This window comes from Daucus carota, chromosome 7, assembly GCF_001625215.2.
Source record: "Daucus carota subsp. sativus chromosome 7, DH1 v3.0, whole genome shotgun sequence".
Taxonomy (NCBI): domain Eukaryota; kingdom Viridiplantae; phylum Streptophyta; class Magnoliopsida; order Apiales; family Apiaceae; genus Daucus; species Daucus carota.
Window position 1 is genome coordinate 33599130 of NC_030387.2, and position 18763 is coordinate 33617892.

The 18763-nt window shown below is 38.7% G+C and overlaps 2 protein-coding genes across 3 annotated transcripts; one reads left to right on the forward strand and one right to left on the reverse strand.

The window, feature by feature from the left end:
* The first annotated feature begins 429 nt into the window (after positions 1-429).
* Positions 430-4949, forward strand: LOC108195572 (uncharacterized). Its single transcript, XM_017362548.2, has 4 exons — positions 430-566; positions 1973-2476; positions 3119-4194; positions 4512-4949. The coding sequence occupies exons 2-4, from the start codon at positions 1982-1984 to the stop codon at positions 4576-4578; spliced, it is 1638 nt and encodes a 545-aa protein (XP_017218037.1). The 5' UTR covers positions 430-566; positions 1973-1981; the 3' UTR covers positions 4579-4949.
* Positions 4950-7184: 2235 nt separating this feature from the next.
* Positions 7185-18132, reverse strand: LOC108195454 (pre-mRNA-processing-splicing factor 8A). Of its 2 annotated transcripts, XM_017362420.2 has the most exons (19): positions 17601-18132; positions 16656-16779; positions 16463-16555; positions 15853-16243; positions 14676-15162; positions 13793-14583; positions 13589-13674; positions 13301-13483; positions 12876-13190; positions 12481-12785; positions 10280-12396; positions 10058-10164; positions 9664-9918; positions 9108-9581; positions 8809-8970; positions 8517-8714; positions 8154-8432; positions 7732-7974; positions 7185-7620 (listed from the first exon to the last, which is right to left on the reverse strand). In XM_017362420.2, exons 1-19 carry the CDS (start codon positions 17906-17908, stop codon positions 7426-7428), a joined length of 7113 nt encoding a protein of 2370 aa, XP_017217909.1. In that variant the 5' UTR covers positions 17909-18132; the 3' UTR covers positions 7185-7425. The 2 variants fall into 2 exon arrangements, with proteins under 2 accessions (XP_017217909.1, XP_063937897.1); XM_064081827.1 differs by lacking the exons at positions 15853-16243; positions 16463-16555; positions 16656-16779; positions 17601-18132 and adding an exon at positions 15790-15803.
* Positions 18133-18763: the final 631 nt, after the last annotated feature.

The following is an 18763-nucleotide window of genomic DNA, read 5'->3' on the forward strand; positions in this document are numbered from 1 at the left end:
TGTTTTAGAAGGAATGCTCATTCCATTTGAACATCATGTTTCTTCACAATCTTTCTCACAAACAAATTAACTACATTCATATTTTGTCATCATTATCTCATACTTTCTTCTTTTTTCTTAAAATTTATATATAATTTTTCATTCCATTCTCCCCTCATTCCATTCCATGAAGTGAACACAACCTCATAGTATAAATAAAATTTTATTTGTTTTATATTTTAGTTCAGATTTTATCCGGACAATTATTGTTGTATTATAACATTGGAATAATGTTTCAAAAAAAAACATTGGAATATGAAATTATATTAAAAAGGATAAAATTTAAAAAAACAGCTAAATCTGAATTACCAAAATTATTATTGAACTACAACTTTTATTCTAGGCTTGTTGTCTTACTCTTAGCGCCGCGGGTACAGATATCTAAACAAAATTTACCATTAACTTTTATCTTGAAAAATTATCCCCCCTCCAAATTTTCACCCCTCTTTTCAGACAAAACCCTAAACTCCATGCAATCGAGATTTTGATCCTTTCATTGAGCTCATATCTACTCACGCGCTCTCAGGGTATGCATGAAAGTTTCCTTTCCTATTTATATTTTACTGCTCAGATTTGTATTTTACTGCTCAGATTTGTATTGTGCTTGTAGATGCTGAGCTAGGTTAAACTTGCTAGTATATGTAGTATGTTTGTATAGTGTAGTTAGTAGTTACTCCTTATTTGATCTTATTCCACTTGGGGCATTCTTACCCGATTTATTTTACTTGAATTGATGATGGTTTCGTGTTAAGGCCCGAGATACACGAAACACGAAATTAAACGACACAAATGTTGCTAGGTCTACTCGTATGGTGTCCTGTGAACATAGGTAGGTCTACTTTCTGATGAGCATAGGTTTTCTGTGTTAGGCATAAAGTTTATCATTGATGAGTATTGTAAGAGCCACATTGGCCATATGCAGTATTGCAACTTCAGGAATAAGTCCTCGGGATAGCTAATGATTTCGTGAAAGCGTCTTTCTGTATGTCACCTGAAATTGTTAATAAACTGGTTGCTAGTTGCCGTCTTCAATACCACATAAAAACCTGCACCTTTCCTTTTTATAATTAGTCTTCACACTGTACCTTTTGCTAACAACTGGTGCTTACACACTACACAGCAGATAGGATTAAAATTCATTAGTTTTTGTTCAATAATTTACCAGTGATATGCCATAGTTTGATCAAGTCTGTGATTCTCGCATGCATAACAGGGAGACAACTCTAAAAAGTGTGTGATTCAATTTAACGAGATTAATTCTCTGCTTAGGCTTTTCCAGTTCTAAATATTTATTTTCAAGATTAATTTACAGTGTCATATAATGACCGATATCAGTCTGTACATGCTGCCCCTGCTACTCTGGCTTAAAACGAAATGTGTATGGTTATACATATAATTGATTAGCAGAATTTTGTTAGTAAGTTGAGGTAAAAGAATCTAATAGCCATAAATAGATTGCTTATTTTGTTGGTCAGTGCTTGTTCTCAAGTATAATCAGCTAAAGTTTTGTTACGATAACAAATTTTTTACCTTTTCACCCTAACTTCTATTCCAAGTTAATCATAGGCTGACTAACTAGAACTCTTTTAGAGGAATGAATATCTTATATTAGTGACATGATTAAAATTCTATGGCAACACCCTTTTAATTTTAATTGAAAATTCCGATCCACCCAAATCCAGCCCGGTTAATTATATTGTTGCTTATATCATCTATGTGTATGGTATTGTGTTTCAATTTTAAATTGAAAATCCGGGTCCACTCTAATCCTTGTGAGGCCTGGTAGTTATAATAATCTTTTGATTTAGCCTCTACTCTTTAAATTGTATAATTGTTGCATGATTATCGCTTATTTCTCATTATAATTCGTATATAGGTTTAAAATATAAGTTTTAAATTGAACTTGCACTCCTTTTTTGGCTATGACTTGCAGGTTTGAAAAATGGACCCAAATTTGTTAGAGCCAATAAAAGAGGCCCAGGAACAAATCAGGAATGCACTTCGACTTGCACATGTCACTGATGACAGAATGAAACCGACTGCAAAGGAGCGTCGAAGGTCTCGTGCATTATCTGATTATCAGCTTGGCATGCGCCATATATTACGGCTTCTTTCTAATGCACAGAAATCAACATTTGTCATTCCAGAGTCTCCTACTCATGTGGATATTGCCTTAGTTGAGGAGATAGACTCAATGGAACAGAAGTTTCATAATATGTTACCACCAGATTTACGCAGCAGAAAAGATGAAACTAATGACTTGGCAATGAACCATGAAGTTTTTGTGAAGTGTTATTTGGATAGCCTTAAGGAACTTGAGACGGCCATGACTTCAAAATACAATGAAATCAAAACTGAAGAAGAGGCCCAGCTACGTCAAGGAAAGGCCAGGGCTAAGAAGGAGCGGCGAAAGAAAAGAGCTTCTCAACAACAGGAGGTAAGCTGTGAAAGAAAGATAATCTTTTGTGTTTGAAAGTCTGTTTTGTATAGTTTTATATCTTCTCTTATTGCTTCGAGCTCTCTTCGAGAAGGAAACATGGAAATGGACTGAAGCCTGTCTTTTATGTGTCAAAATGTCTGTTCTTTATAATTCATAAATGAGTTCTATTAGAGTTGATTCCATTTTTAAAAAAATCCTCCATAAGCACCTGAGTGTCTGAATGAAAGCAAGTTACTATAGACAATGTTACATTTGTTTATAGGATATGAAGATTTTAGAATGCTCAACAGTTAAATCACAATATTTTTTTTACAATTCTTTTGAGAAAAGGTTGTGATCCTGTTGAGAGAACTTGAGAACTTGGTATATCTTTGCTCCTTGTATACTTCAATCATCAATGCAGTTTGTAAAATGTGAACTGTTTGGCAATTAGTCTCGTAAAGTGTTATAGTGGTTGAACAAAATGTGCTCACGTAATTGTTTATTTGTAACTGAGGATGAGAAATTAATTAAGACCTATTTCTAGGTTTTATTTGCTATATATGTACCATTCACAGACTGTTTTGAACTAACCGTCTTAACAATGATAGGTGTTAATTCACTCACATTTATGTATTGCTATCTTTATCTTCCCAACAGAAAGCAACTACTCCTCTGCCGTCCCCAAAGAAATCATTTTTATATCTGTACGTACAAAGATGTGAAAGACTGAGCCGTTTGAATGTCACTAAATTATCTGAGGCCCCTCTTTTCGAGCTTGTTTGTGATTTTCAACGCTCCCATCCCCGCGACTGCTTAAGCCCGGTAGTCTGTTTTAATGTAGAGTCTGATTTTTTTATGGTGGGGGATGTCTTTATCCATCACAAGCAAAGGCCAAAATTGCATCGTCCACCCTTTTTGGACGTCCTTTCCGTTGACACTGTCAAGTCTTCCTCATTCATCCCCTGCCCGCCTACTGCTCCTCGATTAGCCGGTCCAAAGGTCGATCCAGTAGTTGTTACTCTTCGTGGGAAAATATATGTTTTGGCCCTACATCCATACCCTGATCAGCCCAGTTTCGAGGTCTTTGCTGATGAGAAGTGGGAAACTCTGCCCCCTCCACCCTTTTTACGATGCACTGAAGGTGACGACGACGATGAGGACGCATATCTTGTAGCGTCCCGGAACTACTTTCTGTCCCTCTATGCTTGGGACCACAAGATTGTTGTTTGTCTTAGGAAGGGCATGTCTTACTGTTTTGACACAAAAGCAGGTAAATGGACAGATATGCGGCACATCTATAAGGATAGCAAGGTGCAACCTGTTCTGCAATGTGTCGCGGAATACGACAAGTTTCTAATTGCCAAGCCTTTCTTTTCTGAAGAGCTTCTTGTTTATGAGCTGGATGCAGATGGTTTCCCACAATTTTATCAGAATCTAGATGGGCTTGAGGAGGTGTTCACGGATTCCCGCATCTTAAGTTCCTCCAATGCCTTTATCATCCCATTCGATGATGATGCCGACAAATTTTGCTTCATCTGTTCGGGCCCGGCCCCCTGCACTGACTTGGAAAGGAATGTTGACTTCTTTTTGCGTGTAGTGGTGATTCGGATGACCATCTCAAACCTTGACGGCAAGAAGAAACTCACTGCAGTGCTCGAGGCACATCAAATTTATCCTTTCTATAGACTAGTGAGTTCATCATTTCAGCAACATATTTGCTCGGCTTTCCTCAAGTAAGAAAATATCTTCTGATTCATTGATTGATACTTGTATATCCACAGTTTTCATTAAGTTGTGATCTAGTGAGAGAGTTCTTATTGTACTTTCTGAACTATTTTAAGGAATATCTTTCTTGTTCATGATATCTGCGTCTCTACATCTCTCATTGAGCTCTCAATCATTTGAGCAAGTCGAGCATGTAAAGCTGTTAGATTTTATTGGTCAATAGTAGAGTGTGTCTTTGAGTTGCATGTTAGGGTTTGTTGAAATCTTTCTCTTCCATTTTTTTATCCCTGAAATTCAAGTTTCTATCTTGCTGGCCATTTTGTAGGCGTGATACTTTGAATCTGGATAATTTAAAGGCTGATCGAAGCTTGGGGAAGCCATGCTTGGGTTGATTGCTTCGTTCTCCCTTTGCAATCAGTTATGATCTATAAGTTGTTTACTGTCATTTAATTTAGTCTTATTGTTAAGAAATGTTCGTAGTTATTTGTAACTGGAAAATGTGCCAGTGTCGCTGCTTTGCATTTTCTTGTCTATGATCTGAAGTTGGAACTCTGTATTGCAAATGCAGTGTTAGGCACTTCAAGTACAAGTAGTTATTAAAGCTTCGATCTGTATTTGAAAGAAACATGTGGTTATTATTTACTGCTGCCTGATGAGATTAGAGCCATCAATAATGTTTCTTTTTTGGTTGCATTATTTTAGAATTGGACAGGATTTCCCTACATATCATCTATACCCCTGAATTTTAATGCAAAGGTTGGTGCTGTACATTTTATTCTTCTTGTTTGTTAGAATACAAAGGCCGAGGCTCTTGAAACGGAATCTTCAATGCTGTTGTCCATAATCATCGGCTAAAATGATACTCCCTCCATCTCATATTATATGTCTTGTTTTGACTATTAAAGAGCCAAATTGACTAAATTTTGACTGTAAATTACACATATTATCCAACTTAAAATGATTAAAAAACTTATTTTATTAGAAAATACATCTAATTTCCTTCAAAAATTCTTTTTTCAGATTGTAGTCAGATCCGTATATAATTTCTAGATTGTTTGAAAATTTATAAAATAATTGAATTTTTTAATAATTAGAAATTTTAAAATCATCATGCTAGTCTTTTATTAATGTGTGCTCTAAGTTTGAATAATATGTTTGCCTCCTATTCAATACAAAAAAGAATGCTCTCATAATAAACGGCTAGGGCCTGACCAAAATTGATCGGGTCATGTAGGAACAAGGTTCAAGTCTACCGGTTTGTTAGATACCTCAAATCACTGCACTTCCACTTTGACACCTACCATAATGATAAACGGCTCGTCTCGTCCTAACCTTTTCTTGAATTCTCAAAACTTTTGTTGCTCGTCTCGTCCTAACCTTTTCTTGAATTCTCAAAACTTTTGTTGCTCCAACCCGGCTGGGACAGAGATTTCGTCCTCGTCTTGGTTGTGCTACCGGAGGCTTTGGGGAAGTCAGAATAGAAGAGCACTCATTGTTGTCGAGGTTAAAATACTGACACGGACAAATCAAAAGAATTTGCTAAGCTTGCGAGGCTGTTGCGCAAACTGAGGGTTTATGTTTAATGAGTCATGTTAAGTGTTAACGAGAATCGGAATCTCAAAGCAATGTGTTGGTGTTTGGATTAGTAATTTTATTGTATAAAATGGGAACCTTATTTGTGGGTAAATGATGGAATACCCCCATTCACATGCCCTCATTCTCGTACCTCTTATTCTCACACCCGATTCTCATTCTCACATACCATGCAAACGGGTCCTTAGTTTGCTCTCATCTTCACGAAAAACACTCAGCTAAATGCGTTGTTGACTGGATGAACATTGCAACTCAAACATGAGGCTGAGCACGAGTACATGTTTTGTTTCTGTGTCACAAGTTTGCAACTAATACTTGGTGCCTTTTATCAAGCTATCTTCCCAGTTATGAAAGTCGACATAGAATCCACAGAAACGTTACCGAAAGCAATGTTTTGCTTGATCGAAATTTCGAGTCCCGGGCACCTGATTTTTCTCCGGGAAGCTTATACTTGATGGTGCCACACGTGAGACCCTAGTGTCAGGAGTGGTCTTTGTTGCCTCTGCCTTGCCCCGATTACGTGACGCTAGCTAGATAAGGCATCAGGGATCTGTGACGCTAGTTGAAGTATATATCCCTTGCAAATATCATTTCAACGAAGACACTCATGATAACAGATTATCATCTGCCTCTCACAGGCAAAAGAAAAATTAAGTGAAAGTGTCGAGCCCAGATGAAATAGCATGTGGAAGAAGATTTGGAAAATTTGTGTTCAACCCGCGTGTGCTTAAGTTAATCCAGAAAATGCAACCCAACTGGAGGTGAAGTAATTGATCAATGGGACACTCTAGAAGGGATGGAGATCAACGTCCAGTGTAGATGCATCTGGGTGATTTTGTAGTTAGCACGGTTTACCAACAGGCTTGTGTATGGTACCGGACCCATACAGAGCTCGTTTGTTTGATGTAAGGAATTTCGAAAACTGTTGTGTAATTTCCTTCTGCTACCTACATTTACAACATACCTAGATGCAGAATACAGAGACTCCTCGAAGGAAATTTACATACAAAACACATTCTTCATCCGTTGCTTTTTCAAGTGAATTTCCCCAATATCTCATAGACCTTGAGGCTGAAGAACACTTGAATGTGGCTGCAACAGTAATTTCATTTCCAACACATTTCACTCTAATGCCGTTCAACAAATTGTCCTCCCTCAAATTCAATCACCTGCCTGATCGATTGCAAATATATACTGCACTAGTAACTAACCTACACTATCCAGAACTTAGGAGCTCTGATTTTAAACAGATAGTAAAATATCTGCCCCCACGGGACAATAACTTTTGCACAAATATTAAATAGATAGCCAAAAAACAAACACCTTGATCCATAAGATGTACTGCATTTTACCGTACTAAGCCATCCATTACACAGATGAATATCAGAATATGTAATCGCAAGACTATGATGAACACCCAAGTACTTGAATTCCCAATAGAGCATCCAACATTCTTTTAAAGTGTGCACTATAACACGAGCGTACTAAACCAGTCAAAATTAAATTTACACTGATTAGGAGTAGGACAGACAGTTACTCGGCCATGAACAATTTATAAATCCTAGTTCCCATCAAAAGGCCGTTACTAAAACCTATAGCCATAAGCTGTTGCAAAAAGTTGTGTGTCATACAACCGAAATACTGTTTTATGTAAATGTATCCTCACGGTCACCCTCAGCAGTGGTTTCACCCTCCTCCATGTTGCTGAACTCCAAGAAATGAGTGGGTCTGTGATCCTCATGATAGTACTCGCGAGGAGTCCCAAGCTTAATTCCATACTTCATAATCTTTGTGTGCTTTACACCCATGAAGTTATAGTTCCAAGGACCATTATCCGGCACCTGTATAATAAAAGTGCTTAGAAACTAGAACAATAATCATTATTTATAAGAATAGAAAGACTCGAATTCTTTTTAAAATGTACACCGTACAATAAATTTACCAAGTCTCACCATGTAGAAACCAAGAAAACGGTCACTGAGCAGCATTTGGACTTTCTCATAGTGAGTAGGTAGATACCCATGAGGATTGCTGCCAGTATCTTTATTAGCTCGACCCCATTCATAGCCTGTCGGAGTCAGCTTATATGCAGTTAAAGAGCATGAGCCAGGAGTAAAGCTACAAGTCAGTACAATGCACTTCTCTCCATCCCACTGCTTGTTGTTCTCTAGGATTTGGGCATGAGATGTTAGATCCTACAGAGGGGGGCAAAAAAGGCAAACACATTAGATGAGGAAGTTGACAAAATGTCTAGCATGCACTCCTAACTAAAATTCTTCGCGGAAGTTGACATAATGTCTAGCATGCACTCCTAACTAAATTACTTCGCAGAATTTTATCAAACATGCATGCACCCAATAAGTATATGACATACCTGAGGTGACAACTGTGGAAGCTCATTCGGTTGAGTGTGCATCCATCCCAATGGCTCCAGATCATTAAGGAATTCATGTTCTGGAAGAGCCGATGGAAGATGTACCTGCTGATGAGTCCCCCACTGCGGCGGCATGGCAATACATCGAATCTCCTTTACCTGAGGGTTATCAGGAGGGCTCACGCCATACAAATATCCTGCAATTTGAGTCCGCAGATCCGCAATGCATATGAATTTCTTCAATATATTTTTTGGCATAATATACGTGTAGCCCGTTTCCTGCACCAAAATTACACCAAGCGTTAGCCTTATATGAAATTTTAACAGCTTGCATAATGACATGAGAAGATAAAAGTATGATACCTTTATGTCCTCCGAATTGACATATATATGATTCACTCGAAGATAAAGATTTGTTGCTGAAATTGCTCTCACACGCCAATCAGTTTTAGACCCAAATGCAGCCTGCTCGTAAGGACTTGTGGTGGTGACAATTAGCGCATCACCATGAACATTTGTAGTCTTTGTAGTGACTGCTGTCAACTGACTTGCTTCCTTGGCCTGGAAAGTAGGATTAGTAATTCATCTGTTAATAACAAATCTTAAACTCATAAAACATAGCAAAGTGAGAATAATAATTTAATTAAAAGTCTACCTGTTTCTCAATCTCAGCTATTTGTTGTCGCTGTTGTGAGGGTGGAGTAATCTCAGCTCCAAGTATAATATCACGAATTTCAGATTGCGTCAATGCTGAAGTGTTCACATTGTTCTTTTTGGCATAATCAGAAAGTATAAGATCTCTCAGAGCAACCTCAACCTGTGATGTTCAAAAATAAGCAAAACAAAAACAATTTAGGTAACAAGATTGTACTACCAATTTAAAATGACTGCCCACAACAATTACAATAATCCAAACAAACTTAAATCATGAAGGTACATAAACCAAAGGTTCACCTTCATCCATTGATCGTCTGAAAGGGAAGGCCAAATATGATGAGGTTCAGTGATGATAGTTTTATCCGGCTTTAATAACATTTTCGCCTTCTCATTATTCACGTGAAGGGCACGCAAGATCAGTATAAGCCTGGAAAATGCAGTGTACGATGAAATACTCTTCAACCAATCATCATAAATATTGAACAGAACCATCTGTGGCTCTGTAGCTTTCAGGATTAGATCGCCAAACTTTTCAATCTTCAAACATGCTTGGAAAGGAAGTTGCAGTTCACTTCCTTTAATGACAATATTGGGAAAATCTAGCAAGTGAACTTCCAAAGGATCCAACATTCCTTTACGTGTCACAATGATTTGTTTAGGCTGTTCTTCCACAGGCAAGGATCGCACAAGCGCAGCTACTTCCTCTGCTGTCTTCCACTTGGCTAGCTGACCAAGACGTTTCTGCCCCGCCCATACACTAGTGTGGATTACCTGAAAAGTAGTGCATGTGAAACCATGATTTTACAGACAACTGTAACTCTTCATGATTAACATTACAAGATTATAAACATACCTTCAAAAACAGCTGTCCTGTCCTCGGGTTGAATATGAATATGGCACCATTAATTGGTTTGGTTGTCAAATTTCCCTCAAATGTCTTATGGATTGTGACACGATACACATTTGTGTCATCAACGAACCAGATAATTTGATTACTGAATATCTCCCCATAATTCTGAGATGACAAATATGGCTCTGTTGGCTCCGAAGAATACAATTGCAACCCTTTCCTTATCCGCTCCCTCAGAACATACAAAGCTGGATTTGACTTCATAAGATAAACATAATCATATAACGTCAGTTTCGATTATAAACTCAAACTTGGAATTAGCAACAACCATGTCTATTCTATATACAATCAGCAGCATGAGTAGGCAATAAATACTACGACTAAGACAGATACGCACCTTCATAATCTTATTCATGGCCTGAGCAAGCAGTGGTTTTGAGCCAGGGAACCAATTCCCGAAGGCAGAATGCAAGTTGTATGCAAGATCAAGCCCAATCATCACCCCTGTATCAGAAAGCAATAAGCTAAATTAGAATTACATTGTAAAATTAAAGTTTGTTTTCCAGGTAATCAGAAGCATCAGAAGTAGCTATTGAAACAAGTGAAGCAAAACAGATACCAGTGGGCGATGGATAGATAGACATATTGTCTGTCGTGTAATCCATGAACTTGGCCCTGGTATAACGCTCAATATCATGGGAGTCGTAATCACCCCAACGGAGCTGCACATCTATCCAATATTTGTTGCTTGCTTTTTGATCAAACACGTCCTTGGACTCAGCAACCAAACTGGGCTTTGACATTGGCCACCTATGGGCGGCAAATAAGAGAATATCTGCACAAGAGCTGTTCATTTTATAACTTTTCCTTGGATGAATTGTCTCTTTTTGCACCGTCTCAATTTCCAAGGCATCTAGCTCTTGATCCAAAACCTGGCAGAGGTCCATAACAACACTCTCATGAATCTTTTGCCACAAATGAGCACGGAATATCTGGATAAGAGAGATTTTAAGTGTCGGGATTTTCCCATGCATAAAAATCCCAGTCAAATCGAGCTGCACTTGAAAACCAACATACACATTGGCTCTGTTGATGGTAGGTGACCACCAAAGGGTGAACCTACGGTTGGGGATTTGATTGAGACCAGATCTCTGAGCATTTGTAAGCTTCTTATACTTCATCGACTCCTCAAAACCTGAGGCCTTCTCCCAAAACAGACCTTCCCAAGTTGGAAAGTATGTACCTTTGAACAATGTATGTTCAAGGATTCCTTCTACACCACCAAGAGCTTGAATAACATCAGTTCGGTAGTTGTTCAAGTTCCAAAGTTTACCATCATGTCTCTGGTGTGTCCACCAAAACGGGTTCTGTTTAAGAACTTGATACTGCTTAAAATCTGTCCTGACTCTCCATCCCTTGTCATAAGCCAGAGTGTGCCTATCCTTCTGAAACAAAGTATTAATACGAGGGATACCACGATCCCAAGAGTCCTCGAGATCTTCAAGAGTCAAACGCCTGTTTTGTGACTGAGCTTCTTGCCTCTTCAGAGCATACTCTGCCCAAACACGTTGTGAGTCAATAAATTCGCTCTCCCACGGCTGTATGTAACGATAGAGATTCGGAATCAGCTGATCTTCTTCATGACTCATTCCACTCCTAAAGTGTGTCACACCAACATCTGTTTGCTGACTATAACGAAGATCGCTCTGAGGAATCAATATGTGACCCATAGATAACATACCCAACCCTCCAATTTCCTTTGGGGTATAAAAAATAACTGGTGGAAATCTGCTAGGCATCTTTGAATTCAACCCAATTTTGATTCGAGTCTGAATTTTATTTTCACACTTGACCAGCAGATCTAATAATTCTTGAGTATGAACTGTTGCTTCACGGAAGTATGTCATGAGACCTATCAGAGCTGTGTTCCACTTGTTAACGATTTTCGTAAATGTTGTTGAACCTGACGACATAAGGATTTGCCTTACACGATTCTCAAATATCTTCATATGTTCGTCATCAACACGTAAGAAAGCAACAGCGGTACGCTCTTTAGTCTGTTCATTTTGCAAGTTCCAAACTCCATCTCGTGTATTACTGAATGCCTCTTGAGTCATTCTAATTTTGGGAAGAATACGGACTTCAAATCCACACATGCTGAAGAGCAGATTAGGATTGTCTTTGCTGTAGACAGAAACAAAACCATTCTCCCACTCCAGCGTAGTGATACTTCGTGGAAGTCGATTCTTCATGTCCCAAAACACACTCCTCCCCAAATTTACATCATGCTTCATAAGCCTCATTCTTGCATCTCTTGGCCAACACTTCTTATTGTTATACCCAACCATATTTTCATTGTTGGGATCGGGATGTTCAGTAAGATACCGCTGAATAAGGTCTCGAGCCTCTTCATGAGTAAATCTGAACAATATATGCACCTTGTCAATGTATCTCGAGTATAACCGTATGGGGTGTCTTGTTTCAACTTTAGAATCCCAAAAAGTAATAAATTCATTGGGCATCTGAGGCGGTCCAGCTATTTCACTTGCACGAGTTAAACCAAGCAGCAAAAGATCGAGGACTAGCCCATAATATTGAACAACAAATGAGGCAAATTGAAGACCACGAATAAGACCATAAGAATTTGTGTGGCTCATGTCCTTGTAAGAAAGGACAACATTATTCTTCGCAGTGACATAATCAGCAATATTATGATCAAGAACCAATCTCAGAAGCCTGCAGAAGTTGAAAATATAATCAAAGAGAGAAATCTATGTATCGAGTATAGCAATATTCAAACAGTTGGTAAACAACAGTTACCTGTTTAACATGGTCAGATCAATCTTCTCGAAGAATTTCTCGAACTTGGTCTGAAGCATCACCACACATTGCCCATCACCAGTGTCCCATATACCTTGTAAATTGTTTATCCCCTGGCACCATTTGTAGACAAGCAGGGGGGGTGGCTCCGAATCTGCTGGCTTAATCCAATTAGGAAAGAGATGGCGCTTATCACCTTCATACCACAGATACTGATCAAGATAAGCATCTGTAATCTTCTCCAAAGGTTCGATCTCATAAACTGGTATCAAATAACTGTACAGATCCATGAACTCAATTCCCACCTGTACACATATGACATATCAATGCCAATTTAAATTTTTGAATAGAAAAATTAGTCATTACAACTGGTTTTATCGGCTGTACAAACATACCTCTTTAAAAGCACGCTGGGTAAGTAGATGACGCTTGATCCTTGATAAAGCCTCATGTGGATTATCATAAGCCTGCTCAATCAGACCCAGCTCTTCCCTCTGCAGCTGATTCAACCTCACAGCCACGCTATAAGATTCTTTTAACCTTTCAAGAGCAAGGATGAGGAGCTTTGTGTCGTGCTTGTAAGACAAAGGTGGGAACTGTATAGGCGAAAACTTTCTTGATTCCAACCAGTGCACAGTAGTAGTGTATATAGCAACAGCTTCCTCTGGTGTGACATAAGGACCATCTTTCAAATAATTGTGTTGTCGCTCCTGTAAGGCAGGCAGGTGTAAAAATTAATGATACAGTTTGCAATGTGGCTACATAAGCTAATAAGCTAATTCAATAATAAACAAAAAACTATTAGCCCAAAAAACCATACCTGTTCTGCCTTAAGCCAAAGACGAGTCAACCTCCCCAAATTTTTCCTACAGACTGTCTTGTCGACAGTAGCCCCCCGTCGTATACGTTCACGGTTATAATGAGCCACGTTGGTCCACCAGTCAGCTTTTGACTTGACATAACGAAGAATCATGTTCTCAATTGGAACTGGCAATCCAGGCACCTAACAGGTAGCAGAGTGAGAAACTTCAGAACAAGCAAACTCTAGGCTTAAATTTATGAACTAATATCCAAATATATTATTTCAAAGGCATGACTGTGTACTTACCTTCCAAGGTATATTTGCCTTCCAGCAACGCCACGCTTCACTTAGATGCTGCAAAATGGTCCTGGCTTTATTTTGTTTAATTCCCTCTGCATTTAAAACAATGGGCTACTTAAAGTGTTGAAAATACAATCTGCTCAAAGAAAGTTACAAACTTACTATTTTGCAGTTACAAAAATGAAAAGTGAGGCATCAGACTCTAATCACCTGGCATGGCATCAAGTACGTCATGCATTACAGCAGCTCGAAGCTCCAAGTCAAAATGGCTTTCAACTCTCTGCTTAGTAACCGTCTTCGCCACACCTTTCGAGTGACGCCCCTCAAACTGACGAGCAAGTAAATTTCCCAGCCATCGTTCTAGAAGAGGAACTATTCCACGAAGGAAGAACAACCACACCCTCCACATAGGTGCCCAAAAACCACAACCAGGTCCCTTCCCAACAGGCCCTGTATTGAATCGGTAATAAATCAAGTGCTTCAAATCTTTGCACATTCTAATTTGTCGCATCAGCCTATACTTGTAACGGTACATTCCTGTCAACTGGCCAACATGTGAGAATGTATATTGCAGGCCATCGGCCAATTGAAACGCATCAACATTCCCCAGGCGAAACTGGATATTAGCATCAACAACTAGCTTTGTCAACCGCAGGATCTCACGGCACAAATGAAAAGCATTACCAAACCGAGACTTCTTCCGTTCCTTGGTCGTGAGAGTCTTCACAGGCTTCAAGTTAAAGTTATAATCAAGATGAAGATAATTTAGATTCTTCCTGTGTATCAACAGATTCAGCATATTGTACCCTTGCTTACAAACTTGAAGCCCAGCTTCAGCCCAATCAAGCTGTGTTGTTTGAAAAAATTTAGTTGCTTGAAGCGACCTGAACAAGTGTTTTTTTTTCTGAGCTTTCGGTGGTCGATGATGTAGCTCGTTCAAAACAAAACATTTCAACAACTTTTGGTAGCTAACACGAACTTTAACAGGGTAGGTCGGAGGGCTGCAAATAAAATCAGAAAAAAAACAAATTAATATCAACTCTATGCACGGAACAGCTTCTATGAAGGGCGGAAAAAGGTATAAAATAGTTACCAGTGCTCCTTGAACCACTCTGATACCAAGGGTATGTCTTCGGCACGTCGCATCCGACCAGATCTCATGTTAAAAGGGCGTGGGGCAAACAACAGTGAGATACCAGCAGCAGTGGTGTCTGTGTAAATTGGGGTGCTTCTGAGCAATGGTTCAACTCCCTCAGGCAAACAAAAATCATCATCGTCCTCTTCAGAAACTTTCCTATCACGCTGGCGGTCCTTATTTGTAGAGGTTATAGGGTGAATTAGAGGGTCAAAGTAGAATGCAGGTAAATCTGGATCCTCTGTTTTTATGTACATTATCATTGGGGTGTGGTATATACAAAGCCTTACTTTCCTAGGTCTGTTGTTGTATAGATGAGGAAAAGCAATTCTGTACTCTGTCCTGAGAGGTGATCTAATGATAAGTTTATTGATGTCATTGAACTCATTCCAATCCTCATCCCCTTTCTCCATGTCACGGTACAAAGGTTCAAACTTAGGCCCGCCTGTAAAATAATAGCTTAGGGAAATACTCAAGCCAATAACATAATACTCGAAACAATTTCAAAAACAAGTACTAGGAAACCAAGCAATATTACTTAAGGCATACAGAATTTAATAATATGACTGACAGCAGTAAGCAGCAGCAAATTTCAAGGAGGACGCAAGAACCATATGCAGTTAGGTCATATAAGGTTTAGGCTGGATGGGGAAAAGCCACCAAATACACAGGAAGAGGAGGGACGCCAGAAAGCTAGTATTGCGTATTTGCTTTACACTACCCTTTTTATGTTCTGTGTTATTTTTTACTGTTTCACATCCCATCTTCCTTTAGTGCCTACCTAAGTTTTCGAAAAGATAATAAATCAAGTCCTTAATAATTTTCAAGCATCTTTCGACACTTTATGAAAACCTCTTCACTTAAACTACAAATTCAACTAGCCCTTTCAGCCCCAAAACAAGGAACCAATGGAACAGATCTAGTGTAAGTTAATCATACATATTCCTTGCCTGCACCTCCCCCAATAGTGAAGCTGAAGCATACTAGGTATGTTCAATTTAATTGGTCGAATTATAATAACAGACTTGTGCTAAGCCAGCTAGCAACTGACCCAATAGAAGTGTTAACACACCAGGAATGCACATATTGGGATGCTAAGCCAGCTAGCAAATAAACCAATAAAGTGTTAACATACCAGGAATGCACATATTGAGAGCTTTGGCTGTAAAGAACGACTCCATATCAAACAAGTAGAAGTAGTTGCGATCAATCAAATCAGAAAGTAGCTGCCCGGAAAGTCTATGGAGTGTAGCCATTATAGGAAGTGAGAGGTGCCATTTCCTGTAACTGGGGCCATTAATAAGCTTCGTCTTCACGAGTGGTTTGTGGTCATAAAACCACGTATGCACAGCAGAATCCTCTTCCTCATCCAACTCTAATTGAATAGGCTCCAAAGGGTCCACATCAAGAAGATTATCAGCATAATCTAGCGGAGGCTCCTCGTCATCAAATGGAGGAAATCGCATTCTTTTGAAATGCCGACGATCCCGCTTTTCCCTTCTCATCATGATCCACATTGTACCCCACTATTAAATCCAATTCAAACGGACCAGTAAGCATAAAAAAATGTGCAAACCAAGCAGGCAACAAAATCAAAAAGATTGATACGAGTGTATGGTACTATGGTGTGCTCTAATTTCAACTTCGAAAATACGAACTATCTTCATTTAAATCATATTCATAATTAGCCGGCAGATGTAATTAAATAAAAAATAAAAAAACAAATCAAGAGTTTCAGATCATACCTGAGCAAGATATATAGGTTCAACCACCCAAGGTATTTCATTAACAAATGTGATGGCTCCAGTAATATGGTACAAAATCTTCACTTCACGCACCTACATTGCACATGACTTCAAACATTAATCGATAAACATTAAACAATAAACCTCTGACAGAATAATGAAACAGCTTACAGAATTAAGTTATGGTTAATACCTGCTCCCAGGGCATTGGCATATTTTCTAGAAGCTTGTAGACTGCATGGGGAACAAATTTAAGAGCTCCAAGATATACACGTTTATCATGCCGATATTTTTTAGACGACATGTCACCGTGGTCTCTGCATGGAGAAAACGATTAGTATACACAAATTGTACAAGAATATGCACACATTCAAAGTAACTAGTGAGGTATCAAACACAATATTGTGTAAAAAAGATGCTCACAAACTAGACCAGCAAACGAGTATACTCAGATACAGTAGAACTTGCACAGAAAATCCTAGGAGGATGAATAAGTATTGAACCTTTTTCCAATTTGATCAAATTTATGGAGATTCGACTCATTTGAAATATCACCCACGCAAGTAAAATTATTAAAAACGAAAATAATTAGATTTAGTGGCCCGGCATTAAAAAAACTGGCACCCTATAATCACAATCACATTTATTAAGGGAAGATTTGAACTAAACAAACTAGACAGTATGTACCAAGGTAAAATCACAGGGTGTAGCTGAAGGCCAAATTTCAAGTGTTTGAGGGTGAAGATGAGGGCCAGCCGCCAGGATGGGTCGTACTCTAAATACACGTCATCCCGTGATTTAACTCTCCAACTATGACTCGTTACAAGCTGAATTTGCACTATGTGAATTATATACTTAACTAGCAATATAATTAATCAAATAAATCCTGAACCCCAGAACTAATCAGACCTATTTTACGTAGTTATCATATTAAGCCAGAGCATAATAGTAAGTACACCTCGGCGCATTTATCCATAACAGCTAATTCATGGATCCAAACATTTCACTTGAGCTTCAAAATACTTCAATCAACCAAAACAACTTAAAATCTCAACAATCACACATACTTACACCAACAAACACATAAACTGAAATACGAACACAACAAATATCAATAAAATTAAACCAAAAAACTCACCGAATAATCTTCCTCACATGCTCCGGAGGCAAATCCTCCTTCTGCGGCTCCACGAAACCAAATTTGCGCTTATCTCCATACCTCTTCGAGTTCAACTGCATCCACTTCCTCGCTTTTTCTTCTAACCTAGCCTCCGCTTCCTCCGGTGTCGGAAGCACAGTATACGACGGTTGCGCCGCCGGCGGAGGCGGTATAGGACCGCCAGCTCCGCCGGTTCCTGGAGGTAGTATCGCGCCGCCTCCGCCGGTTCCCGGCGGCGCAATATGAGCGGCGTTATTCCACATATCCTGTCCGCTATTATTCCACATAGTTCTGGAAGAATATAAAACCCTAGAACATCAGATCTTGCGTGTATTACGAACACGTATGTTCGTGATTGTATGTATATGTTGGGTGTGTATGTATATGATTCGTCTCAGTCGCGACTCACTGGCTAGGGTTTTGGAGAGCGATGAGAGAGGTTCTGAATGTTTTTTAATCGAGAGGGAGGGAGGAGAGTGAGAGGTGATTGGATTGATAAAAATAGAACGATAAATTGTTTTGGGTGGGCCTTTTCCTGCTTTATATTGCATCCGTAGGCGGTAAGATGACCGACTGTCTATTGGGCCTTAATGTGTGATTAATTTCAACTTTCTCTGGGCTTATACTCCTATCGTGTTACCGTTAGATCACTTGACAAATTTATTTTTAGAAGGTCTTTTATCCAACATTTTTATTTTAATTCAACGTTTATAGTTTGTTATACACTAAGTAATCAGAATTTCTTGCATCCAAATTTTTTTATTAATAATATGTCATACCGCAAAGTTATAATTTTAGTCGCTTCTTACCAGAAAACAATCTCCTTATAATATTGTCTTACATGCTATCTTATATGCTCGTAATTTTTTTTTAGAGCGGGTGCAATACATGTTTGACCTGACCTTGGTGGAAGAATTTGATTCATTTACAGTTGGAAGAAGTTCTTGAATAAAACGTTTTTCAGCTATCTTGTATACTCGTAATCTTTTTTAGAGCAGGTGAAATACATGTATGACATGATTTTGGTGGAAGAACTTGATTCATTTATATAGTTGGAAGAACTTCCTGAATAGAACGTCATTCCATTTATGCCATTGGAAAAAAATTATTGGACAAGTCATTTTTCATCTAGGTCGTTGGAA

What these genes read in the sequence shown, in the direction of transcription:
- LOC108195572 (XM_017362548.2), top strand. Translation starts at nt 1,982, where the DNA reads ATGGACCCAAATTTGTTAGAGCCAATAAAAGAGGCCCAGGAACAAATC. An exon ending in GAGCTTCTCAACAACAGGAG is followed by an intron (nt 2,477 to 3,118) that starts GTAAGCTGTGAA and finishes TCTTCCCAACAG; the next exon opens with AAAGCAACTACTCCTCTGCC. An exon ending in ATTTGCTCGGCTTTCCTCAA is followed by an intron (nt 4,195 to 4,511) that starts GTAAGAAAATAT and finishes GCCATTTTGTAG; the next exon opens with GCGTGATACTTTGAATCTGG.
- LOC108195454 (XM_017362420.2), bottom strand. Translation starts at nt 17,908, where the DNA reads ATGTGGAATAATAGCGGACAGGATATGTGGAATAACGCCGCTCATATT. An exon ending in TTTGGCTTAAGGCAGAACAG is followed by an intron (nt 13,191 to 13,300) that starts GTATGGTTTTTT and finishes CCTGCCTTACAG; the next exon opens with GAGCGACAACACAATTATTT. An exon ending in GATCTGACCATGTTAAACAG is followed by an intron (nt 12,397 to 12,480) that starts GTAACTGTTGTT and finishes CAACTTCTGCAG; the next exon opens with GCTTCTGAGATTGGTTCTTG.